The sequence below is a fragment of the Eleutherodactylus coqui genome, chromosome 2 (genome assembly GCF_035609145.1).
Source record: "Eleutherodactylus coqui strain aEleCoq1 chromosome 2, aEleCoq1.hap1, whole genome shotgun sequence".
Taxonomy (NCBI): domain Eukaryota; kingdom Metazoa; phylum Chordata; class Amphibia; order Anura; family Eleutherodactylidae; genus Eleutherodactylus; species Eleutherodactylus coqui.
In genome coordinates, this window is record NC_089838.1 from 208,291,876 (window position 1) to 208,319,143 (window position 27,268).

Consider the following 27,268-nt stretch of genomic DNA (forward strand, 5'->3'; position numbering starts at 1 on the left):
ACGCATTCCATTGTAACCTGCTCAGTAGAGAATAGGCTACATTGCTGACTCCATAGTGAGACCTTCCCTGTACCCACTGCATACTAGACTGCTTGCATGTTGTGTAACTATACAGTACACTACAGCAAGAATAATAAGGGGGAAGAGCTGCACTTCACAGTTTGGGAAGGGGCAGTGAGGAAGGAAAGTTGGGCGGAGAGTGAAAAAAGTGAGGGAGAGGGGGATAAACAGGAAGTTCTAGGAGAAATGGATACAGAGAAAGGATGGAGTGACGGCGGAGACAGATAAGGACGAGGAAGACAAGGACCTGACCAGACTGCAAGGTTCAGCAAGTCACTGACAAACATGAATGGAATAAGGGGACTTGGAGAACAAAGAATGTGACTCTTAACCCTTCCTGTGCTGGAGAGCTTGAGAAGTGCCTGGCTGGAGTTGCCTGATTGCACCATCCTTTCCTGATTTTTAAAGCACTGCTGGCCAGTCACTGGTCTGCATGACAAGAGCCTGCAGCTGGGTGTCATTGAACTCTTCTGCTTTGCTTTTGTACTCATTCCTCAAACCAGATTCCAGATTTGCTCTGAACCTTTTTTCCCTTCCAGCCAGGAAACTCCAGCGACCGGTATCTCTGCTTACCACAACATGTGTGTGTTCATATGAACATTGAAGACCAACTGTTCTTATTTCACCTGTTTAGATTGGCATCTCACTACTACATCCCCAGTCTATCACTGAAGAGAAGACACCAACATGACTCTTCTAGCTCAACTATGTCTATGTATGTCAGGACTCTCCTTGTGCCTGGGTCAGGATGGGACAGGCTGGGGACAAATGATTCAGTGGGAAGAAAGTGGAAGACGCTATCGGTTGCTGAATTCAGGGTCTGAATACCAGGCTGCAGGAGAGGGCACAGGGCGAACTAGAGTTGTGTTGGATGGAGTTCGAAGTGGTGTGGATCTCCGCCGTCAAGCACCCACCTTACCACGCACTGGATCTCAGACAGTAAGGGGCAATACTCGTCACCCATTTGGCTTTGGGCAAGTGCCAGATAATTGGCAAGGGGGAGGTGAAACCGCTAGCACAAGTCGTTTTATTCCTTCCGCAGGGGCTGGAGCTGGAAGAGGTGGAAGTACTAGAATACGTCAGTCATCATCCCAAAATTCTGTAGGACAGTCTTTTGTCCCAAGACCACAACCTCCCTTTGTACCTCAGCCTGAATTTTACCCTCAGGCATATGAAGAAAGCTATGGCTACGCCAGAGGTGGGGGTGGCTATGCTGCACAACCTCCTTGGGGAGGAGGTTATGAAGATTTCTATGAGGAACCTTCTCCACCTTTTGCTCAACCACCATATTTTGCTCCTCCAGTTTTACCTCCTCGGCAGCCAGCTCCTGCTAATCCTGCGGTACCCCAGGATGGACTTGACAGACGCTTCGCCCACAGTCTTTATAGAGGAGATGATATCCCTGTAGTAAGTGATCCAGTACACCCACCTGTAGCTGGTGGAGGTGGTGATACTAGACTCCCCCCATATGGTGGAGTAGGTCAAGGAGAGGGCTACTATGGAGCACAAAGGCCAGATTATTTGCAACCACAAAACCGTGCAGCTAATACTCCAAGCAATGGAGGTGAGTCACAGACTGGACAACAAGAAGGGAGACCCAATGTTGGCAGTGTTTTCCGAGCTGGTCAGAGTGGAAGAGGTGAGTTTACTGCAAGTATCTAATCAGATAAGTAGTTCTAAAGCTCGCAATATGCGGAGGATTTCACATTGCACATGCGGTTGGGATAGTCATTGAGCACTTCTGTTGAGCAGAATCATTTGATATTGTTTAGAGAAATGGATATCTCTTTGCCGTGTTGTTATTACTCTTAACGCCTTTTTATTACAGTGTTTTTTGGTGGGGAAGTTTTTGTTTTTTTATTCTGGGAGCTGTAACTTCAGTATTTTTCTGTCAAGATAGCCATATGTTTTAAATGGCACAATGTGATGTACTGTGCCATAGAACATACTGAAAAAATTGGTTTTATTTTTATGGATTGAACTCTACTGTAAAAATGATAAGTTAATTTCTTTCTGTAGGGTCAGTACAATTACAGCGATATAACCTCCAGTTTTTTTTGGTACCACTGTGTACATGCAAATTTCTGATCATGCACTGGGAGGTGAGGTGACCAAAAAATCAGCAATTCTAGCAAGTTTTTTTTTTTGCGACATTCACTGTGTTTTTTTTTTTTGCGACATTCACTGTCAATATCATGATATTTTAAATGACTTTTATAGACTCAGTGATACCTATTATGTACATTTTTTTTATCATTCAGACTTTTTACGTCATCAATTTGAAAAGGGTATGTTATGGATTGTATCACAAGTCCACAACAAAAGCCATAATGTGTTGCATGCAGGTTTGTTATGTATTTTGCTCCAGGGTTACTGCGCAATTCACCCTATGCATAATATATTTTTGACATTTTCATAAAGTTTTTTTTACATTTTTTTATCCCCACTTCGGAACTCGAACATCCGATCACTTGTTTACTTATACAGTGCACTGCAATACTTCTGTATTGTAGTGTATTGTGCCTCCAATGGTATTCTATTAGGCCGCCTGCACACGGGCAGGTCGAATCCCAGGCACACCCTCCAAGCAGCCGCGCGCACAATGTAGGCAGGCACCATGATGCCAATGCTGTTTTTGGCCGCGGACAAAAACCGCGTGACAACACCCCACAATACGCTAAACCTTTGTGCGCCAGGGGATGCACAAAACCTCTTGGCCAAGGCCGAGGTCGAAGGAGCGTCTCTGGGTGTGAGGTGAAGTGTGGGTGTCTGGGGGGGTGTGGTCAGAGAGCCGGTAGGGCCTGGTCGGCGTCCGCACGGAAGTCTTTTTGCTTTGCTGTGTGTGCACGGCGAGCTGTCAGACATGCGCAGTACAGATTTTTTTTCCAAATCACCGCTTTTTCTGCATTGCCAAGCAATGACGCAGAATCCATGACCTTTCCGCAATGTCATTGCGAAAGGGCCGAGGATCGGACGGCTTCCATTGTCTTCAAAATAATAAAGGAGCTAACACTTATGTCTCCAGGATCCACGCTGTGTCCAGTGCTGCCTCTCGGGGTCTCTCATGTGATGTAATGCTTATAAGCTGCAGCACCCTGCGTACAGGACATCACAGGCTGCTGCAGCTTATGACACCCCATGCACAGGCTGCTGCAGCCTGCAAACAATATATCACAGATGCAACAGGGAGTCGGGACTTGTGAATATTAGCTCCTTTGTTATTTATTCACATGGACAGTCTGTTTAGATAAAAAATTGAATAAGTCAGACAACCCCTTTAAGCCCTGTCTATGGTAGAGCCTAATGGGAGTACTAAGATTGTAGACCTCGGGACCTTCTCCAGAACCCCTGGCTGTGATGATAACCTCTTGGTACACCTTGCTTAGGCAATGGAAGAAGCTCTTCTCGCTTAAATGCTGCAGTCGCTATTGACTGTGGCATCTAAGAGGTTAAATGTGTTCAGCTACCCTTATAGTCAGGTGTCAACTGTATAATACAGCTGCCACTTGCTGCATATGGAGCCTCTTTATATATATTCCCCTGCAACATCTGATGTACATCACATGTTGGGAATGAGTTAAATCCACCTTAACCCCTTAGTGACCGCCGATACGCCTTTTGACAATCTGCAGTATGAAGAGAGATGTATGAAGGGAAATCACGCTGCGACTCATCTGAGCTGTTAACCCTTTAAATACTGCTGTCGATTCTGACAGCGGCATTTAAATCCCCAGAACGTTGTTTGGGGGTCCCGTACAGCCCCCCGTGATGAGATTGCAAGGAGTCGTGCGAATATCATGGCAGCCAGGGCCCTTTTGAAAGGCCCCGGGGCTGTCATGGCAGGATGCCTACCCGTTTGGTATCGTAGTAGTCTTACTGACCCATAGAATAAAGTTATCATGTCATTTTTGCTGCAGTGTGTATGCCGTAGAAACAAGATGCACTGAAAAATGGGTGAATTTCTTTTTTTTCCCCATTTCTTTCCGCTTAGAATTTTTTAAAAGTTTTTTCAGTACATTTTATGGTACATTAAATAGCACCATTGAAAAAGACAACTCGTCCCGCAGAAAACAAGCCCTCATACAGCGACGTCGATGGATAAATAAAGGAGTTACGCTTTTTTAAAAGGAAAAAACAAAAAAAGCTTGGTGACTAAGGGGTTAAGCCTCGTTCAGACAAGCGTTGTGTGTGGAAAAATTGCGTGAACAAAGCTGTAGGCGTGATCTACATTCATGCATAATTTGCTCGTTCACATGTCCGTTAAATCCGTGGTGCGTGCTGCGTGTTAATCCAGCTCCCATAGGAGTCAATAGGAACTCCTGGGCAAAATGTCGGTCCTATCTTTTCTCGAAGCACGCACCTTACATGTGTGAATTGTAGCCACGCATGTCCTATCTTTTGCAGGTGCGAGTATTTTGCACATCTAAAAATCGTTTATGTGATCGCTTCAATAGGAAACCATTGGTTCTAATAGACGCATTGTTTTTGCTCAGCAATTTGTGCGCAAAAAGCTGAAATTAAAGCAAAACAAAAAAACACCCATCTGAACGAGGTCTAAGGCCGGCTTCACACGAGCGTGACGGGCTCCGCCGCGTAATATTCCGCAGTGAAGCCCGTCACGGCGCCCCCCAGAGACCCCATACTTACCAGTGGAAGATAGCGTGAAGACGCTTCCCCGCCCACCGCCATCGCGTCATGTGACACGCCCACCGCGTCACATGACGCGGCCGGCCGTGTCACGTGACGCGCCGGCCGCGTCATATGACGCGCGGCGGTAGGCGGGGAAGCGTTTTTTCACGCTATCTTCCGCTGGTTGCAGCAGGAGATAACGTGAACGGACGGCTTCCATTGACTGCAATGGAAGCCGTCAGCGCGTACACCCGCGGCAAATAGAACATGCTGCGGGTGAGGACGGGAGATTTCACGGTGCGAAATTCCGCGGTGGAATTCCGCACCGTGAGCATTGTGCTATTAGGTTCAATAGAACCTAATAGCAGGGGGCAATGCAGCGGATTTTTGCCGCGGATTTACGTGGCGTAAATCCGTTCGTGGGAAGGAGGCCTAAAGGGGTATGTGGTTTAGTAAACCCATTTTACTAATAGATGGGGGTTATCAGGACCCTCCTCTGTTAACAGAAAACTGCAAAGTCCCTCTGCGAACAGTCTATTTATATGACATGAGGCAAAAAAGAAATTTCCTCACCTGTCCGGACGCGGTGCTAGTCTCTCCGTCACAGACGGATCTTCTTTCTTCTGCACGGCGGATGCGCCGTGCACGCCAATGCTTTTTTCTCTGCTTTTCCGCGGATCCACGGCACGTCCACAGTGTCAGCTGAGGGCATGCCGCGGATCGGACGGCTTCCATTGACTCTACCGGATCCACAGAAAAATGGAGCATGCTGCAGATTTAAATACCTGCAGATGCCCAATGATAGTCTATGGACATATTGAACTGTGGATCATCTGCACGGGAGAACCACGTGGATTCCGCAACTCAATTATGCCCATGGACATAACACCTAATAGTCCATTTCCCCTGTGGCAGTGCTGTAGAGGTTTTGATACATTTCTTGCAGGGTTCTCAGGCAGATTGCAGCTGATTAATTGGGGTTCTAGGAGTGAGATAGCCTATGATCATCTTATTGTTGTGGCACCCTTCTAATAAAGCTGTTTTTTGTTCTAGGGCTTCCTGATTTGGTTCCGGATCCAAGCTATGTGCAGGCTGCAACTTATGTTCAGCGAGCTCATCTGTATTCCCTTCGCTGTGCGGCCGAAGAACGTTGTCTCTCCAGGTTTGCACCACAAAAACATATTCAAGAACACAAATTTCTTTCTTATGTAAATCCAGTAGTGGCAGGATCTTAGATGAGAATCACTAGAAAACCTGCCTCGTTAAATAAAAGGCAGCATTGCTAATTTATCTTTCATTTTAACCCCTTAATGACATGGCCTATTTTGGGCTTAAGGATGCAACGATTTTTGGCGGATTTTCATCTCCATTTTTCAAACGCCATAACGTTTTTACTTTTCCGTCGACGCAGCCATATAAGGGCTTGTTTTTTGCGTGGCGAACTAGTTTTTGATCATGCCATTTTTGGGTACATAGACTATATTGTAAAACTTTTATTATTTTTTTTTATGATAACAGGGAGAGAAAACGCATCAATTCTGCCATAGATTTTTTTTACAGGGTTAATCATGCAGCATAAATGACACAACACATTTTTTCTGAGGGCCAGTACGGTTACAACGATATCAAAATTCTTATGTTTTTTTAGTTTTTTTCACCTTTTTTTGGAAATCTGGCTGTTTTTTAAATCGACTCTGGCAGTGGCATCTAAATGCTCTGATCAATGTTCTGGGGTCTCGAATGGTGTTGTGCGGTTGTCATGGAAGCCTGGGGGCCTTCTGAAAGCCCTCAGGGCTACCATTGCAGATTGCTAATCAAACCATGCCTGTGGCGTGGCTTAATAGACAGCCTGCCAGATTGCGGTATAATATAATGCTATGGTGTTACATCATACTGCTGGAGCCATCAAAGCATCACAAGTGCTTGTCCCCAATGGGGACTTAAAAAAAAAAAAAAAGGAAAAATCTGTTTAAAAAAATTGAATTATTACAATTAAAAATCTAAATTAAAAACCACAAAACATATTTGGTATCGCTGCATCCATAAAAAAGTCCAATCTATCAAAGTAACGCTATTTACCCCACATGGTGAATGTCGTTAAAAGAAAAAAAAACAGTATTGCGCTTTTTTTGGTCACCGTGTCCCCAAGCAGAAATGTAATAAAAAGCAATCAAAAAGTTATGTACTACTGCTGTCAGAATATGGCAGCAGAAAGTATTCTTACTTTATCCTAATATATTCTATATTTTAAAAGTAGTACAGCAAAAATAAAAAAAGTTACAAGACCTTCCACCCCCCCCCCCCAAAAAAGCATCTTTTTCCATTTCACTGCATTTAGACTTTTTATGTTTTTCAGTACATTATATGGTAAATTAAATAGTACCATTGAAAAATTTGACTCGTTCCTTGTTGCTAGATAAATATAAGACTTATGAATTTTTTAAAGGGGGGAGGAAAAACTGAAAATGAAAAAAAAAGTCCCGCATTCTTAAGCGGTCAAATATTGATTATGCTTCAATGCAAACATGGTATTAGATCTACTGACTGTAATCTGAATTTTCATACCTCTCCTCAACATTAAGGTTAGTAGAAGAGAAATGAGGGATTGCCAGATAAACAGAAGATTGGCCAACCCAGTTGACCCTGTCCCTTCCCTCAGACATGAAAGACCACTGATTTCTTTCTGAGCCTATAAATATAAACATTGATCCCTATTTTACAGGAGCCCAGAAGCTGTGGCTTGGGCTAACATTAGAAGCCCATATGACATGTTCACGGGACATCACTGGGGCCCAAAGATTTGGTAATGTTACCAATCACATGATATACTACCATAGTGCCAAAATGATGACCAAACTAAACAAAATTGGGGGCAGGTGTAGGGATAATTATATAAAAATAAAGTAAGGTAAAAAAAAACTTTTTTAACCCTTTTGAAAAAGCGCAATATTTACTTTGATTAACCAGCTGCATACACCCTTTGACTGCTGAAGGACTTTTTGTCCCTATGCATGAGTCAATAGTTTTTGAACAGTATGTGCTTCATTAGGATATTGCAAGCAAATAGTAACTTTATTCTATTGCTCCCTAATCTAGTGCCTGCTATTACCCAAATTCACTTTACATATTTGATCTGTTTAAAGGGGTATTCCAGGCATTTACTATTGATGACCTATGCTATGAATTATAGGACATCAATAGTTTATCGTCAGGGGTCCACCGCTTGGGATCCCCACTGGGCAGCTGACTCTCCGTCCCACTGTCAGTGCAGCTAACCTGGCCATCTGCATGGGTGGTCAGAGCCGTAAATGTAATAGGAATCATCGCTTTCCCCCAGAGCGAAGCCTTATATTATACTTCTAGCTCTGACTAGCTCTGACTAGCTATGGGGACATCCGGTTCAGCTGCACGGACAGCCACCCAGAGGATCAGCTGATCAGCAGTGATCCTGAGCGGCTGACTCCTGCTGACCAACTATTGATGACTGATCCTGAGGATAGGTCTTCAACAGTAAATGCCTGAAATACCCTTTTAATAGACAAAGCTTTTCTTATTGCTTTTTGTTTATTTTCTTTTTGTTGGGAGTAACAAATCAATTGGAATTAGTTAACATGAAAGATAATTATTTTTTATGCATTGTTTATTCTATTGATGGAATTCTTTTCTAAAGCTTATCTGTAAATACTTTAATACGGTTGAATGAATGTTGCTTTATATTTAATTACATTATGTATCTGTTTTATCGTCCCATTGAGCTGTTTGTCAGTAAATTTTAATTAGGTGTGAAAAGGAGTTTGCCTAAGGGTAGCTTTAAACATATCAAAATACATACATTCATCAATTTTTGACTAATTTGGATAATCTATTTTTATTGGCTCAATGTGTAAAGGTGTACAGATGCCTAATTTAGTCAGAATTGTGATCACAAATCTTCTGAAGTGCTAAAAACTTAGATAGGAGGACCAGAAAACTGAAGGTCTCAGACAATAAGTTAGAATACTGAAAACACAGACGGAAGCGCATAACTGCTTGTAGGCACTGTTCCCTGATGTTCACATCATGTTTTAGCCATTCATCAAGCATTTATGTTTTACTGCAAAAAAACTACTAAAATGTATTACTTGACGTACCCATAGAATATAATTGGTCAAACATAGTTATGATCCTAACCATTTAGGATACTAACCTAGAGATGGCATTATCAATGCAGACTGTGACATCTAAAGGGTTTGGAGAGAGAAAAGGGACTTCCTTTTCTACCCCATTGGCACTCCTGTGATCGGATCACAGTGTGCCAATGATTGCTTTTGGGTCAGCCATGTACGGTGGCCCATTAGGCCCTGCTAAAGGCAGGGTCTAATAGGCTTAACTGTCAGTGAGAAAAAGGAGTTAGACATAATACACTGCACTACTTATGTAGTACAGTGTATTGTAGAAGTGATCAGTGGATTGCAGCTTCAGGTCTCCTGGATCGAATGAATAGTATAAAAATAAATTGCAAAACACTCCCAAAAAATGGATACAAAAATCGCCATTTTTTTTAATACAACTCCATCTGTTATTGGAAAAATGCTAATTAAAATCCTACCAAAATTCTTACTGACACATTTTGAAGGACACTTTAAAACTAATGTGTTAGTTATTCTGCACAATTAACTCTTTGAAAAAAACAAGAATGCCAGAAAAACTGTTTTTAATGATCCTGCTTCGCAAAAAAAAACACATAATAAAATGTGATAAAAATGTCCTATGCACCTAAAATTCTGTGAAAATGTACATTTATCTCACAAAAATATGCCGCTCAGTCAACAGAGAAATAAAAAATGTATGGCTTTCTGAAATGGTACCTATAGAATTGGGAGACATTATTCGAAATATGAAAAATTGCCGCATTATACAGTATTGTAGTCTTGTTTTGTCTAAAAAAATAAAAGGACATTTTAAAAATGATGCCAAGATAAGTTACATGATAAATGTAATTCAGCAATTATTTTGTGTTGTATGACCAACCTACGCTTTAGTCACACGACCGCTTATACGCAGGTATTTAGCAGTGTAAATAAAAAAATTGCCCTAAAATCGCGACCATCTAAAGCATTGAATTCCAGTGTATTCATTCAGGTGAACAATAAAAAAATCGCGCCAGGAAAAATAGCACATCCGTGGCCAGCTTTGATCGCCCATTTTATATGTCGCATCAAAAGATCGAAATACGTAGGAAATTCCCATAGACTTCTATGGAAGCAGAAAAGAAGTGAGGGGGAGGGAGTTTAACTGCTTACAACCCTGGAAAGAAAAGACAGCTGCCTCTATTTAAGCATTAGTAGTAGAGATGAGCGAACGTGTCCGTAACGGACACATCCGCACCCGGACACCGGCTTTAGCGAACACTGGAGTGTTCGCGCGTAAGTGTCCGGGTGCCGCCGGGGGGCGGGGAGATGCGCGGCGGCGCGGGCGGCAGTAGCGGGGAACAGGGGGGAGCCCTCTCTCTCTCCCTCTCCCCCCCGCTCCCCGCCGCACCCCCCCGCGCTGCCACGGCGGCCCCCGAACTTTTTCGCCCGAACACCGAGGTGTTCGCAAAGTTCGGTGTTCGGGCGAAAAAGGGGCGGGGCCGAACGTGTTCGCTCATCTCTAATTAGTAGTCATTCTGAGGATTTCTGCCAATCGATGGACTTCAGCCCTCCGTGTGAATGTTAATAAACATGCTAATTAAGATTGAGACTCGATCGCAGCAATTCTTCATTCATGTGAAAAAAACGCGGCGTACAGCTGAACGTAAAAACACATACGGTCGTGTCCCACCCCCATATCATGCCCCCAGGGATGCCAAATCTGGCTGTGACTCAAAGGAGTTAGGCCTTATGTCCACGGGTGGATGTTTGCTGCAGAATCCGGATTACCTCTGGATTCGGCAGCAATAGCCCTCCATAGTATGCTATGGAAAAAATGATTCTTCTCTCCCCCGCTGCTCCCCGCCCCCCGCCGGCACCCGTATCTTATTTTCCGAGCGGGCAGATACTCGCTAAGGACAATGCTTGTTCGAGTAATTGTCCTTAGCGAGTATGCTCGCTCATCCCTATTAGCTATGTGTTCCCTCAGCATCTCTCTGCCTATAGACAGCCTGCATTCCTTTATTCCCCCAAAAGCACAGGAAAGATCAGTTGATGTTACATCTACTTTCTGAGAGAAAACAGACACAAAATAGGAATTTAAAAGTTCAGCCTTCTCAACATCATTCTTAGCCAATTTACCATCTTCATCTTGTAAACATCCAATAGCATCTTTGACTTTTCTTTTGATTTTGACATACCCCTAAAATCCTTTTTTATTGCTTTTGACCTCTGTTGCAAGCCTCAATTCATTATTTGCTTTAGCTTTTCTGACACTAATAATGAATTGAGGCTTGCAACAATTCATTTGTTGTTCTGCTCCTATAAGCAGAACAACAAAAATGATTAGTGCAGATATGAATAAACCCTCAGCTATGGACTCTAGAGCTAAAAAATCCAAACCCTGCAGACAGGTAAAACTGCTGTTGTGCTTGTTGACCTCAATGTTACAATGTTGTTTAACTCTTTCCTTTCCAGAGTGGATAACTTAGGTCTCAATTTGTGAATGGAACACAAACTGCCATTAAACAGCCTGTTGTCTGCTTCTGTGTTGACTGTGAAGCAGGGGCATGGCAAAAGTTCAGCTTCGGACCCCCAGCTACTCTGTATGGTTACTGACCGTGGTCAGCCCCCTCAAATACATACACACATATATATGCGGGGTTATGAAGAAGGACACATTACACACTGAGACATTTCTGACAGACATCATCTCATGGGCCTTCTGCAGTGACAGGAAAAAGGCAGCACAAATGTCATTTTTAGGTTCATGTGAGCAAAGCCTAGAGATATCAGTGGTGAGGTGAGTGAGGTGGCTCCCCTAGACGGGTGGTACCCCTGTGATCACTATTGCTACTCCACCGCTGTCAAGCACCGGGTTTGAATTCCCATGATTGCTGCAGTATTTTGTTAGATTACCTCAGTGTAATGAAGAATATCTACTTTATACAAACTATTTTAATCTCAAGTCTTAGATTATGACAAGTATTGAAGATTAAGGCCGCCTGCACACAGGCAGATTTGCATTGCGGAATCTAGAGCAGGTGTCCACCTCTGGATTACGAAGCAAATACCGCCCATAGCATGCAATGGAAAAGAGATTTTCCCCGCACACAAGCAGAAATCAATTGCAATTTTCCGCTGTCAGAGGAAAAATCGCAGCAATGCTCTATTTTTAGGTGGATTCCGTGCGGGCGGCTTACTGCGGCCCTTTCGCAATCATCATTGCGGAAAGGTCTTGGGATCTGCGTCATCACCTAGCGACGGCCCGCCAAAGTCTTTACTGTGCCGTTGCGCCAGCCGGACCAATTGCAGTACAGATTAAGAAGATTTCAGACAGGTACACCAGGTTGGTATTAGTTTATCTTGACGCCAGTGGAAGTACTGGTGGAGCCAAGATACAAGGTGTTTGATAGAGGGTTGACGCACCCTGTTTGTGATTGGCTGCAGGACATTGTCCCCTTTTCTCGGGCTCACAGGTCCTGCTTTTTTCCTGCGTTGACTGTAGCAGGAGTCCCAGCAGCCACGCTTTCACTATCCCTGTCGCCCAACTTTTTTCGCCATTACAGAATTTGCTGCTGGCCCGGCAGTCACCTCCGCTGCCTTGGAGCGGACCTCTGTTACTCTCCCTGGTGACCCTTCCTCCACCCTTCTACGCTGTGAGTGTACGTGGAGCCGCAGGAGGACAGCAACTGCAAAGGTGAGTATAGATGTCCCCCCTGCTGCGCCTGCCGCCGGTACTCTGCAGTGCTCATCGTTCCGTGCGTCTGAAGTCAGGAGCGCTCACTGCTCCGGCCCCCAGCACAGCTTTCTGAACTTCGCCGGACCACCAGTCACCACTCCCTCGCACAGCAGCACTGCAGCCCAACCACTCTCCCCTTCCTCCACGGCCTGGTGCGCTGACCACCAACGCTTATAAGTCCTGAGCGCCGCCTCTCATCTTTCTCTACGGCGGCCGGCGGTGGGTACAGGACCTGTGAGGGCGAGGACGGGGAGAATGCGGGACACCCAATCGGTAACAGGGGGTGTCAATCCCCTGTCAAACTCCTTGTATCTTGGCTCCACCTCTACTTCTGGTGGCGTCAAGATACACTAATACCCACAGGGTCACCGGCCAGGCACAGGGTCGGATTCCACTGCGGAATCCCGCTTGTAGAATCCGGCCTGTTCGTGTGCAGGCGACCTAAGGGGAAAATTTACCGATGCACTTGTGCCAGTGTACTGGCATAAAAAGTAGCAAATTTTGGCATATACCTTCTTTCTGCAAACAAAAATTTGTGACTTTTTTAAGATGTGCCTACCACTTTTCCACAAAATGGGCATGGCTCAGAAGAAGTAACATAGTAACATAGTATGTAAGGCTGAATGAAGACAATGTCCATCTAGTCCAGCCTGTCTATCCTCCTGTGTTGATCCAGAGGAAGGCAAAAAAAACCCAAGGGCAGAAGCCAATTAGCCCTTTTGGGGAAAAAAATCCTTCCCGACTCCCTAATGGCAATCAGACTGTTCCCTGGATCAACCCCTAATAGTTCCTACCTGCCTGTATACCCGGATTGACAATTAACCTAAGATTTATATCCTATAATGTCCTTCCTCTCAAGAAGGACATCAAGTCCCCTTTTAAACTCCTCTATGGATTTTGCCATCACCACTTCCTCCGGCAGAGAGTTCCACAGTCTAACTGCTCTTACAGTAAATAATTCCCTTCTATGTTGGTGATGAAACCTACTTTCCTCTAATCATAGCGGATGTCCTCTTGTTACCGTCGCAGTCCTGGGTGTAAACAGATTATGGGAGAGATCCTTGTATTGTCCCCTCATGTATTTATACATAGTTATATGATCACCCCTTAGCCGTCTTTTTTCTAGAGTAAATAATCCCAATTTTGATAGCCTCTCTGGGTATTCCAGTCCCGTCATTCCATGTATTAGTTTAGTTGGACACACATATTTCATATGCAGGAATCCAGGTATCGTGAAAAAAACCTTGCTTTTATTCCAATAACTTTGTGCGAGCACAAAGTTATTGGAATAAAAGCAAGGTTTTTTTCACGATACCTGGATTCCTGCATATGAAATATGTGTGTCAAACTAAAGCCAAAGTAGCCGGATGGCATTGTGAAGGTATGTGAATACACCTGCTTTCGGGAATAAAGCTGCAGCACAAGGAAACAAGGTGGGACAGTTTATTTTTTGCTTCGTATTAGTTTAGTTGCCCTTCTTTGAATCCCCTCAAGCACTGTGACATCTTTCCTGAGCACCGGTGACCAGAACTGTGCGCAGTATTCCATGTGGGGCTTGACAAGTGCCTTATTTAGTGGGAGGATAATGTTCTCGTCCCTCGCCCCTATACCTCTTTTAATGCACCCCAAGACTTTATTTGCCTTTGCAGCAGCTGACTGGCATTGGTTACTCCAGTTTAGTCTACTATCCACTAATACCCCCAGATCCTTTTCCATATCACTTTTTCCTAGTGGTACTCCATTAATCGAATATTGGTGACATCCGTTTCTCCTGCCCTTGTGCATAGTCTTACATTTTTCAACATTGAACTTCATTTGCCATTTTTCTGCCCAAGCCCCGAGCTTATTCAGGTCCGTTTGTAGCCATATCTTGTCCTCTGTTGCATTAATTATATTGTATAATTTTGTGTCATCTGCAAATATTGATATTTTGCTGTGCAGCCCCTCTATCAGGTCATTGATAAATATGTTGAACAGAGTGGGGCCTAATACTGAACCCTGTGGCACCCCGCTAGCGACTGTGGTCCAATCAGAGTACGAACCATTTATTACCACCCTCTGCTTTCTATCATTGAGCCAATTTTTAACCCACTTACACACGTTTTCGCCCAGTCCGAGCTGCCTCATTTTGTATATTAGCCTATTATGTGGCATGGTGTCAAAGGCTTTAGAGAAGTCCAGATATACGAGATCAATAGATTCTCCCTGGTCCAGCTTAGAGCTTACTTCATCGTAGAAACTGATCAGATTTGTCTGACATGAGCGACCCTTCATGAATCCATGCTGGTGAGGAGTTATTCTCTTGTTCTCCTTGAGGTGCTCATCGATGGCGTCTCTCAGAATCCCCTCGAAAATTTTTCCCGTTACTGAAGTGAGACTTACTGGCCTGTAGTTACCAGGCTCACTTTTGCTCCCTTTTTTCTAATTGGAACCACGTTGGCAATGCGCCAATCCAATGGTACTACACCGGTCTTGATAGTGTCTAGAAATATTAGATATAGCGGCCTAGCTATCTCGTCACTTAGTCCCTTAGTATCCTTGGGTGTAATCCATCTGGGCCCGGCGATTTATCAATTTTAGTCTTCTTTATTCGCTTCCGCACCTCCTCCTGCGTTAGGTATGAGATATTTTGTGATGGGTTCATTTTATTCCCCTGCATCTCATGTGGCATTTCCTTTTCGTTTGTGAATACACTTGAGAAGAAACTGTTTAGTAGATTTGCTTTCCCTCCGTCATCATCAATGATCTCTCCTGCATTATTTTTTAAAGGGCCAGTGCTCTCCATGCAAATCCTTTTGCTGTTAATATAGTTGAAAAATAGCTTTGGGTTGTTTTTGCTCTCTTTGGCGATCAGTCTTTCTGCTTCCTCCTTGGCAGTTTTGATCTTATCTTTGCATATTTTGTTTTTTTCCCTGTATGATTTTAGCGCTTCTTCGGTGCCTTGTTGCTTTAGTAGTTTGAACGCTTTCTTTTTTTTATTTATTGCCCCTCTTACCGTCTTGTCGAGCCACATTGGTTTCCTTTTAGTTGAGTTTCTTTTATTTTTAAAGGGAATGAACTGCTCACGGGCATGGGCACAATGGATTTTCTACAGTTTATACCAGTAACTGGGTTAAATTATGGTGCAAATCTATTCCGGCTCACAGCTGGCACAGATTTGATTTTCTGCTACACAATTAGTCTTTTAATAAATTTGGCATATCTTACCCCCAACACATTTTATTTTAGGCCAGGCAGAATAATTGTCTGTCTTAATAAATCAGGACCAATGACTCAGAGTTATAACCCTAAAATCAGCTTTGTTGTTGTTGTTTGTCGCAATGTTTACAGGACAAATGTCTAAATTTAATTTCTTCTAAATGTTTAGCATTTCGCTGCAGTGAATATGTATACTTGCTAAGTTTTCTTTTTCCATTTTAGGTTAAGGAATGGTACTGTCAACTGCTGGGAGAAATTATAAAATGCCCATGAGAATCATTATGTGCCATTTTAAACTCCACTACTAGGTTGAGGAAACTCATAAGAACTAGGTTGCTAACAATATTCAAGGCTGATAAGGACAATAGCAGCACAGTTATTGTTTGTCCTATGACAGCAATTACAGAACATTTACATGCAGTATTAATACTCCGTATGCTTAAAGGAAAACTCCTTATCTCTTTATGCAAAACAGAAAAGCACAAGAAAAAAACTGTCATCCTTAATTAAGATATTTACGCTCTCTTCTCCTCTTCTGGTCTACTAATATATGAATGCCTTTAAATCTGAAAGCAATTCAAAATGATCCATTTATCTTCACATTTGTTCAAGGACTTCTGTACTTGTTACATTTCTTGCTAAGATTTCTATGACTAATGCTTCCTTCACACAAGCAAAGCGTTTTCACGCTGGCCGCATTGCCACTGAAAGTCACATGTGTAAAGAATAGCCGCTATCAAGTCCCGAGCCCCAGCCGTGTTTTCTCATCCATTTACACATGCGGCTACGATGTATTAGTGCAAATATACGCTGTAGCGTGGAAGTCCCTCGGTCGGCATAAATAATTGGAATTACTTATAATAGTTAAATAGAGCCAGCTGTAATCGTTTCCCAGTGTTGGACGCAGCTAAACTCTCTTTTTCAGCTCCCAAAGAAGCCTATGGGAGTCTCCAGTGTATCTCGGCAAAAGATAGGGCAAGATCTATCTTTTCCGGCTGCATATAAAATAGGTCACCATTTTCGATCACTGATGTCCTATTATTGCTGGCACAACGTTTTTACGCAGCTAAAACAATCAGTCATCTGAATGAATCCATTGGAAACCAATGCTTCAGAGGGTCGTGATTTTTTTATTGCGGCTAAATTAGTGTGAAAAAAGCCTAAGGCTGCCTTCACACTTGCGAGAAAATTGTGCGATTTTTGCGCAATGCGAGAGTACGAGAAAACATAGAATTCTAAAAGCCATCATTTTCAATGGCTTCATTCTGCGATGTTTTCTATCATGTGATGTTGTGAAATTTAGAAATCGTTGCATGGCCTATCTTTCAGCGTTTTACTTTTATTTTTTTCTTGTACCTGTTTCTCTACGGAGCCTCCGATTTCTCACATAAACTTGTAATGCTCATGCGATGTGTTTTTAACATTAGAAACTCCTATTGTCATCCATCGCGTGATGCGATGTGAGATTATTTGTGAGTAAAAAACATCACTGATGCACAAATATCGTATGAACCAAAACGCAACTTTGCTGTGATTTTTCTCATGGCGATATAGCGCTAAAGGAAGGAGCCCTGAAGCTGTATGTAGGTTTGGTGTTTGTTTACACATGTATTTCACACCATGCATTAAAGAGGTTGTACAGGATTAGAAATACATGGCCACTTCTTCCAAAAATAGCGCTACACCTGTCCACAGGTTGTGTGTGGTATTACAACTTAGATTCGTTCTCTTCAATAGTGTTGAACTGCAGTATTGGATAAAACCAACAGTTTTTGGAAGAAAGTGGCTATGCTATACTATTAAAAGCTTAGATATATTGGTGTGCACTTTTAAAATAATGCAGCACCTCCACAAAGCTCAAGCTCATGATCATATTAGCAATAGAAACAACAATGTCTGGTAACAAGCTGTAGTTTCTTACCGGCGCAGGATTGGAGCCAAGGGTGTAGTAGTTGTGCAGGTCACCAGAGGGTAGTCAGGATAGCCAGGAGTCGTTAACAGGAAGTCTTGGTTTGCAGTACAGAGGGATGAGGCAGGAAACGTAGTCAGGTGGAAAGCCAGGAGTCAGTATCAGGAGGTCTTGTCACAATAGCAGAGGAGCAGGCAGAAATGGAGCTGATCAATGCTGGGAGCACAATAATCACACAATGCATGAAAGGACAGGGACAGTTTTAAAAAGAGGGCTTAATCAGGAGCAGGGCAGAGCTAGGATAGAGAGGCAGGAACTAGGTACACAGGATCATGAAACAAGGCTAGGTTCAGCATGTGAACTTGGGAGAGACACTGTCCAAAGCACATGAGGTCACAGGTTCAAGTCCTGACACAAGCTGTGCTGATTTAGATAGGCACAACATTAAAAAGCACAGAACTTCTTTAATGTATACGTATCATTGTATATGACTAATTTTCACTGCACCTCTTTTGTTTTTACTTTCTTCTCAGCTCTGCATATGCAGCTGATACTTCAGATTATGATGTTAGAATTCTGCTTCGATTTCCACAAAGAGTGAAGAACCAGGGAACTGCAGATTTTATGCCTACACGCCCCCGCCAGGCATGGGAGTGGCACAGCTGCCATCAGTGAGTACAAGAAGGTTATTGGTAGATTGCTTCCATATTATCCACCTATTCATGCTTTTAACGTAACTAGTTAACGTTAAAGCTAACCTTAAAGAGGTATTCCTATCTGAGACTTTTATGCATTATATACAGAATATACCATAGATGTTGGTCCCATCACTGTTACCCTGACCCATCTCTAGTTTAGGCCCTCCACTGCCCCTGGCCTGGCTGAATGTGGTGGCCAAGGGTGGTTGGGACTTATGGAAACAGCCAAGTGGGCTTCGCTATGCTCATTTTCTTGACTCTCATAGAAGTCAATGGAAATTTCGCAAACAACATAGCATTGTGAGCACCACTGTTTCTATAACTTGGGAGCTGTGGAAACAACACAGCTCGCTGTGCTATGCTGTATGTATAACTCTATGGAAATTATGTAGACAGCGCAGCAGTGTCCACTTGACCATCCCAACTGTTGCATTTAGTCAGTGCTATATCTAGAGATAGGTGTGGATCCCAAAGTTGGTATCTGTGGATATGTCATGAATAGAGATGAGCGAGCATGCTCTTCCGAGCTTGATGCTCGTTCGAGCATTAGCATACTCGAAGTACTCCTTACACGAGCCGAGCAGCACACGGTGCTCGAGAAAATCTTGACCCTCTCCTCCCGACCTGTTTTCAACATTGAAAACAATGGTCTGCCGACACCCCTAATTGTTTTTCATAGAAGGGCTTTACATATAAGCGCTTCCCTGAAAAACAATAATTTTAGTGTAAAAAAATTAAAAACAAAACTTACCCTCTGTTGCTGCCGTGTCCCCCGCGGGAATGAAGAACACATCTGCCGTATGCGGCAGATGTTTCCTTCATCCCCGGTAGTAAAAAGCATTCCCTGTTGCTACATTTGCCTCATCTGTGAAAATGAAAAAATTGCCTGTCATTCATTCGGCCAATCACAATCAGCTCTTTCAGCAGGCGGGCATTTTAAATCCCCTGCTGCTGATAGTTCAGGGCTACAGAGTCGGGGTCACTGCGGAGAAGACGTGGCTTAGCCCCGGCAGCTGAAGGGAGGTGAGTATGTTTTTCTTTTTTTTTACACTATTGTAAAAAAATGTGACAGCTGTGGTAGGGAATTGAAGAATTCCTCTGCTGCATCTGTCACAGATGTGGCAGATGTAGCAGCAGGGAATTCTCTTTACTAGTGGGGATGAAGGAAATCATGCGGCAGATGTGTTCTTCATCCCCACGGGGGACACGGCAGCGGCGGAGGGTAAGGTTTTTTTTTTACACTAAAATTATTGTTTTTCAGGGAAGGGCTTATATGTAAAGCCCTTCCATGAAAAACAATTAGGGGTGCCGGCAGACCATTGTTTTTAATGGAGCCGCCAGCAGCAGCCGCGGCTCCATTGATAATGCAAAGCATGGGGCACCTTGAAAAATGCTCGAGTCTTCCATTGACTTCAATGGGGTTCGTTGCTTGAGCCGAGCTCTCAAGCATTGCAAAAAGCCCGGCTCGAGTAACGAGCACCCGAGCATTTTGTTGCTCGCTCATCTCTAGTCATGAAAGTCTCATTTTGAATACAAGAGTAAAATTGAATAATCCAAAAACATTAACATTATATTTATTGCACTAAAATGATTTGCTCCAACCTGTTCAAATTCTTACCAGCAGTTTAGGTCTTGTTTCAATTAATTTGGGTATTACTTTTTCATTGCTGTAATGTAATGTTTCATCATATCTTATGAGAACGTACACATAGAGAGAGATTTACTAAGCAAAATGCATCTGAATTAGGGCTTAAATTGTGGAACAAATAGCATTAAAAATCCCCAGATTTGTTAAAGGCAAGTGGCATTATTTTGGTAAAAAAATATTGATGTATATTCAGCCAGCCAAGAGGCAGCATAAGTAGAGGAAAAGCACCTAACGTGTCTAAGCAAGACACACCAAATTTATCACACTATGTGGGCTACTGTAATAAATTTTGCACAGCCTCCTTCTGTCTGGTCTATTTTTATTGTTGTCTAAATTTAGAAGAGTATTAATAATTCTCCCCTATGTTTTAAACAAAGCAGAAAGAAACGAAAATCATTCAGATGATATCAACATGTATCTCCTATCCACAGGTCCTGAGCCCCCCATAATCCTCACGGCACAACCGCAGTGAGGAGGAGGCTGAATACAGCGGTGATTGAGCATGCACCCTGTTCTTCCATTCAGTGCCTTTGAGGCCTACCAGAGATAGCCAAGTACTGTACTCAGCTGTTACCCTCCTCATTGCTCTTGTGCGGTGAGGAGGAATGGCAGAGCTCTGGACCCTAATTCTAGTGATAAGATATCCAGTGGATAGGTGTTAAATGATTTTAGAAAGACCTCTGTAATGACCAACCTGACAATAGTGTAGATAAAAGTAATAGAACTTTGGTTAAATTGGGAAAATTGGCACAGCTATGACGGGGTCTAAACTGTTACAGCTGAACTACAATGTTGTACAGATAATTAAAGTAACAAAAGAACAGACTTGTGATATGATAACTGGGACAACTTTTCTGTTTGCAGTTGTGATTATGGGATAATAAAAATGAGTTATTTTTGAGTGAATCTTTACTCATTTTGTACTGATTTTGAGTTACATTGTGGATCATAATCCATTCTTATCTAAAGAAATATTCAGCCCCGAATTCTCTACTCTGTTTGCTTTTTTTGGAGCATACAAAGCAAAGGCACAGAAGCACATCAAGAACATACATACTCCATAGCCTTGGTCTGGTTCAAATCCTTGACCCAGTGCTGCAAGGCAACATTGCGAACTGCTGAGCCACTAGGTTGTTGGCGCTATATAAGCAATAGACGTAAATGTGTCTCTGTGAGCAGATTGCTTCCTACTTCCAACTGACAACCACCAGAATTCTTCATGCAGCTGTGGATGAGAATCAGTTATAGAATGTGACAAACACTAACTCAAAATTGGTAATACAAAGTACTTAGTGTGGTAAATTATATATACACTCTTTGTAAAAAACAAAAAATCAAGTACCCAGTTGTTTTGCTGCAAAACCCGGCACACAGTTACATCTCAGGCAAATATGCAAATAGTTAGAGTTGTGGTGTGATTAGCTAAAGGGTCTTGCCACCTGAGACACTAAAAGTGGTTCGACCCTTGGCCTAAGGAAAGGCTTTTAGAGGCTTCTTGTGTGTAGTGACCTCTTTTTCTGCTTGTGTAGAGCTTGTTGACCACCAGACACCTCTACAACACAATCAAATAGATTTCACCCAATTAACAGAGTTTCAAAGGAGACGCATCATTTTAATGCAATAAGTTGAATCCTTGTATCAACGAACTGCCCACCACCTGGGCTATTCTGATCAGACTGTTAGAAGGTGTTGTGACCAGTGGATGTGTGAGGGAATGCACAGAAGGATGCCCTAGACCCGTGATGGCGAACCTTTGACACGCGTGTCAGCACTGGCATGCGTAGCCATAGTCGCTGACACGCGGCTGCTCACCCCGTTAGTGAATACTGGCAGGGGCCGTGGCTCCCCTGCTGGTATTCACTAAACAGCACTACTAGCAGCGCTTATTCCGGCGCACACTGTGATGTCAGTGTGCAGCCGGGATCCTCATCCCCCCGTCCCCCGACGTCTCCTACCTATTGGTTCCGCAAGAGCGTCCAGGGGAGGAGGCGTCCGGCAGCACACTGACATCACAAAGTGCGCCGGAGATCATCTCAGGAGGAGCGGAGCTTCCAGGAGGTAAGTACGTGGGTCTCAGGGGGCACTGTCACTGCTGGGGGGGTCGCATGGGGGGCAGTTACTGCTGGAGGGCCGCTGTGGGGGTCAGTTACTGCTGGGGGCCCACTGTGGGGGTCAGTCACTGCTGGGGGCCCGCTGTGGGGGTCAGTCACTGCTGGGGGCAGTTAATGCTGGGGGCCTCTGTGGGGGGCAGTTAGTGCAGGGAGGGCGCTGGGGGGGGGGTCAGTCACTGCTGGGGGGCTGCTGTGGGGGGTTAGTCACTGCTGGGGGGCTGCTGTCAGGGGGCAGTTAATGCTGGGGGCCACTGTGGGGGTCAGTCACTGCTGGGGGGCCTCTGTGGGGGTCAGTCACTGCTGGGGGGCTGCTGTGGAGGGGTCAGTCACTGCTGGGGGGCCTCTGTGGGGGTCAGTCACTGCTGGGGGGCCGCTGTGGGGGTCAGTCACTGCTAGGGGGCCGCTGTGGGAGGTCAGTCACTGCTGGGGGGCCGCTGTCGGGGGGCAGTTAATGCTGGGGGCCTCTGTGGGGGGCAGTTACTGCTGGGGGGCTGCTGTGGAGGGTCAGTCACTGCTGGGGGGCCGCTGTGGAGGGTCAGTCACTGCTGGGGGGCCGCTGTGGGGGGCAGTTAATGCTGGAGGCCGCTGTGGGGGGGGGTCGCTGTCGCTGCTGGGGGGGCCGCTGTGGGGGTGCTGTTGCTGCTGGGGGCTGCTGTGGGGGGCGTTGTCGCTGCTGGGGGCTGCTGTGGGGGCACTGTCACCGCAGGGGGCTCATAATTACTGACATAAGTGAGGAGGGGGGGCAGCAAGAGGTGAGGGCCTGTGCTATGTGTGTTTGGGGTTTATTAAATACAGTTATACATTACAATTATACATTTTTGTTATTTAAACTAGAAACATCGCAAATTTATGTTTTTTTTCTTGGAGTGACACACCACCCGAGTTATGCTTTTTTTTTTGGCGAATTTTGACACACCGAGCTCAAAAGGTTGCCCATCACTGCCCTACACAGACCACCAATAGAGAGGATCATCTGATCTTCTGACCAGCATTAGCAGCTCCAACTGTTACATTGTCCGCCATCCAGAGACAGGTTGCACCATCATTACAGGCCCCTGTGTCTGTCAGAACCATTTCCAGGCACTTGGCTGAAGGTCATTTGATCGCTCAGCTCCCGTGCACTGCCTTTGACACCCACCATCGCCTTTGTTTGCAGTGGGGTTGTGAACAACGAAACTGGACTGTTACAGAGTGGAACCGGGTTGTCTTCAGCAATGAATCCAGGTTTAGTTTGGGCACTAACGACGGCCGTGTTCATGTCTGGAGACCTTGGGGTGAGCAACTCAATCCTGCCTTTGCTGTGCAGCGGCACACTGCCCCCTGCTGGTGTGATGGTCTGGGGGGCCATCACATATGACAGTTGGTCACCCCTAGTAGTGGTACGAGGGACAATGACAGCTCAGCGATATGTTCAGGACATTCTGCAGCCACGTGTTCCTCTCATGGCGGCTTCTAAGAGGCATTTTCTAGCAGGATACTGTTCAGCCGCACACACAAGGGGATCACAGGAATGTCCCCACAACATTGTCACACCTTCATGGCTGCTCGGTCACCAAATTTATCACCAATAGAACGTGTATGGGACCATCTGGGACACCAACTTTAACAACCTATGAGTTTGCACAATCTGGAGGCACAGTTACAACAAATGAGGACAGATATACCACAGGATAACATACGGAACCTGTATGCCTCCATGCCGCCCATATCACATCTTCCATCTAAGCTAGAGGCGGCCCAACAGGGTACTACAGTCTCCCTTCAAGTGTTCAGTTTTCCGAAATAAATTATCCTTTTGCTCTGATATTGTAATCACTTACTTATATCAGTGTTACAATCACACACAGAAAGTCTCATTGGATTCTGACAACTCCTTCTAGGTACTTGATTTTTTTTTTAACAAGGAGTGTAAGGCCTCATGTCCACAGGCAGGGCTTGATTTCATGGGGGAATCCCACACAGAACCCACCCCTGCCCGTGGCAAGTGACCCATGCTTACCTGTATTTCCCCGGCAGCAGCGTCCGCACGGATCCCTCCACTTCCAGGTTCACTGTGCTGCGTGTGGTCCTCACAGCCCGCCGCTGGACATGTACAGTACAGTTTTTTTTTTAATCTCCTGCATTTCCACAGGATCCACGGTATGTCTGCAGTGTCTGTCAGCTGTGGACATGCCACGGATGAACAGCTTCCATTGACTTCAATGGAAGCAGTCAGTGTGGAATTTGCACAAAAATGGAGCATTCTGCGATTTGTTTTTTTGGACCAAAAGTTCCACAAAACAAATCCACATGCTGCGCGGGTGTCCCACTCGAGCTCTGCAAATCTAACCCAACTGTGGACATGAGGCCTAAATTATATTATAAACTACAAGGTTTATATTAATTTATTTATCAATATTCCTTAAAGTAGCTTAACAAGAAACAATTGACTTTTGAGTTGTTCATTCCAGACACTATCATAGTATGGATGAATTCAGTCATTATGATCTATTGGATGCCACAACAGGACGAAAAGTGGCAGAGGGACATAAGGCCAGCTTCTGTTTGGAGGACACCACATGTGACTTTGGAAACCTCAAACGATATGCATGCACCTCTCACACTCAGGTGAGAACTATGTCCTGTGTTTCTAGGTTCTTTGGTGACTAGCTATACTACTTGTAACGTATTTGCTAAAATGCCATTTCCTTTGCATATTAACTCTCTGATTGTCTTTAACACATTGACCATATAATATCAATGAGTGTTAATCTTTCAGGGACTAAGTCCTGGCTGTTATGACACATACAATGCAGACATTGACTGTCAATGGATTGATATAACTGAAGTAAAACCAGGAAATTATATACTCAAAGTAAGTTATGTAGAAGTTTTCTTGAGGCAGGTTATTATTGTCTGTCATTCTGCAGTCATATATATATAGTCACTGTTAATTGTCTCATAGGTCGTAGTCAATCCCAAGTACATTGTTTTGGAGTCTGATTTCACCAATAATGTGGTGCGGTGCAATATCCACTATACTGGAAGATATGTGTCAGCCACTAACTGCCGAATCACACAGTAAGAATCTGATTAAGAGCTTTTTGCATCTATCGTCATTACCTGTTTTCTTATTAAAGTAATTCAATCTTTGCTTTTGGTTGTATTTTTCACACCTAAGTACTTTGGCATCCACATGTGCACCATTCATCTTTTACCATTATTTTCTGTATCTGTGCTCTTTTATCTGTGTTTTCCTCATTTGTATATACTTATGTAAGTATCTCCTGTCAATACTACTGTAGATTTTAATATTTCTACAATGCATATAATAAGTGCTGTATTCCTGTCAAACAAGCCAGCCTTACATCCTTACACCACATAGTTTAGGCTGCTTAGACAGTCTGTCTAGACAGCTGGCATAGATTTCTATTCAGGCACATGGGAAGCCAGAAATGTACCTAATTTGTTAAGAGGCATGTGCCTCTTAAGAGATTAGAAATAACTTTTTTTCCAGCACTCTTTTTATTAAAGGGGTTTTCCAGACAAAAACTATTGATGACCTATCCTCAGGATAGGTCATCAATAGTTGATCACCGGGACCCACCGCTGTCAGTGCAGCAGGCCATATGTGCGTCATAGAGGATGGGAGAGGAAGTGCCTTAGCTAGCATACTTTCGCATTCGTCCCCGGTGTTGGAAGTAGAAGTGCCGGTAGAGTAATAGCCAGTTTCAGCTCCTATTGATTTCATTGAGCACTTCTGCTTCTGTCCCCTATGATGCATATCCATCCCGCTGCACTGACAGTAGGCAGGGCAAACAGGTCATTATCAGGATCCTGAGTAGTGGGTCCCCAGAAATTAATTATTGATGACCTATCCTGAGAGTAGGTCATCAATAGTTTTTGCCTGCAAAACCCTATCAGACTGGCACATGAAACGCCAGTCTTAATAAATGTTCCCCCATGTTTGAAAGTAGCCTAATAATATTTTTCATTAAGAAATAAATGTTACAAAATGATTATAAAGTCTAAAGGTGGCCGTACACATTAAACAAACCTCAGCTGAAACTGCTGATATTGGTCGGACTGGTCAACCATTTAATATGTATGAAGGTGTCCCAACTCTCCTCCGACAGCAGATATCAGGGAAAAGTACTATTAGGTATGCTATATTTCAAAATATCTCAACCTTTGTTCTCATGTCGGATAAGCAGTCACCAGAGGTCTCTGACGATAGTTTACTCCCCTCTCCATGTAGAGGAAACATTCATGCTTGGCCCAACTGATGTTAGGGTAGGTCGGGGGTTGGGACAGCTATTGGTCTAGAGCTTAATGTTTTCTATTGATAACCATTAGGCTATCAATAGATGATCTTCAATGACTCACCACTCAGATCCCCATAGATCAGCTGATTCCAATGTGCTACTGTCGCTATGGTCATCGGAGGAAGTAGAAAGCTCTAATCATAGCAGCCCGGGTTGGTATTGCAGATGCAGCTCCCGTTGAAATCAATGAGAGCTGTGCTGCAATACCAACTTGGCCCACTACGCTATGCTCATCACTTTCTGCTGACCATAGTGACAGAGGCACCAGGAATCAGCTAATCATTGCGGATGTAAGTGGAGGCTTCCCGATGAGCATCAATAGAAAAAGTTCACAAAGCCTGTGAATGCCCCTTTAAGTTCTACCTGGGATTTATCACAAAAATAATTTTTGCTGTCATCTGAATAAAAGCTTGATACGAAACAATGAGGATCAAAAATGTGCTTCTAGTATTGTTTGCAGCTTTACATGTTTCTATTGTTTCTTGCTTGGTCTTTTGTTACTATCTATATTTTCTTATTTGATTTTATTGAATTTATTTTCTATTTCTATTCAAAGGTTCTGAACAAGATTCTCAAGGCAATTATTACATATGGGGATTTCAGAGAAGCCTTTGCCATTCTGACAAAGTCAGCAACCTTCCCACCATTCCCTGTCTTGATAAGCACACTAGCAGTCTTATTAATACTTGTGTGAAAAACCCTCACTTTTTATACCCATTAAATAAATTCTATTATTGCCCTCCATCTAATTCATCTAGTAGAATCGTGTGGTTTCATTGGACAATGTTATGAAGCATTTGCCTCTCAGTCTGTGTCTTTGGTTTTGTTACACTATTTTTTATAAAGTCACCTTTTTATTA

The 27,268-nt window shown here is 43.8% G+C and overlaps 1 protein-coding gene across 1 annotated transcript; it reads left to right on the forward strand.

The window, feature by feature from the left end:
• Positions 1–213: 213 nt before the first annotated feature.
• Positions 214–27,161, forward strand: LOXL1 (lysyl oxidase like 1). Its single transcript, XM_066592362.1, has 7 exons — positions 214–1,699; positions 5,743–5,851; positions 18,181–18,318; positions 24,555–24,711; positions 24,863–24,958; positions 25,049–25,164; positions 26,965–27,161. The coding sequence occupies exons 1-7, from the start codon at positions 748–750 to the stop codon at positions 26,969–26,971; spliced, it is 1,575 nt and encodes a 524-aa protein (XP_066448459.1). The 5' UTR covers positions 214–747; the 3' UTR covers positions 26,972–27,161.
• Positions 27,162–27,268: the final 107 nt, after the last annotated feature.

Excerpts from the sequence above, each read along its gene's own strand:
- LOXL1 (XM_066592362.1), top strand. The coding sequence starts at position 748 with ATGACTCTTCTAGCTCAACTATGTCTATGTATGTCAGGACTCTCCTTG. Across the intron at positions 18,319-24,554 it reads GAGTGGCACAGCTGCCATCA|ACACTATCATAGTATGGATG; the intron begins GTGAGTACAAGA and ends TGTTCATTCCAG. Across the intron at positions 24,712-24,862 it reads CATGCACCTCTCACACTCAG|GGACTAAGTCCTGGCTGTTA; the intron begins GTGAGAACTATG and ends TTAATCTTTCAG.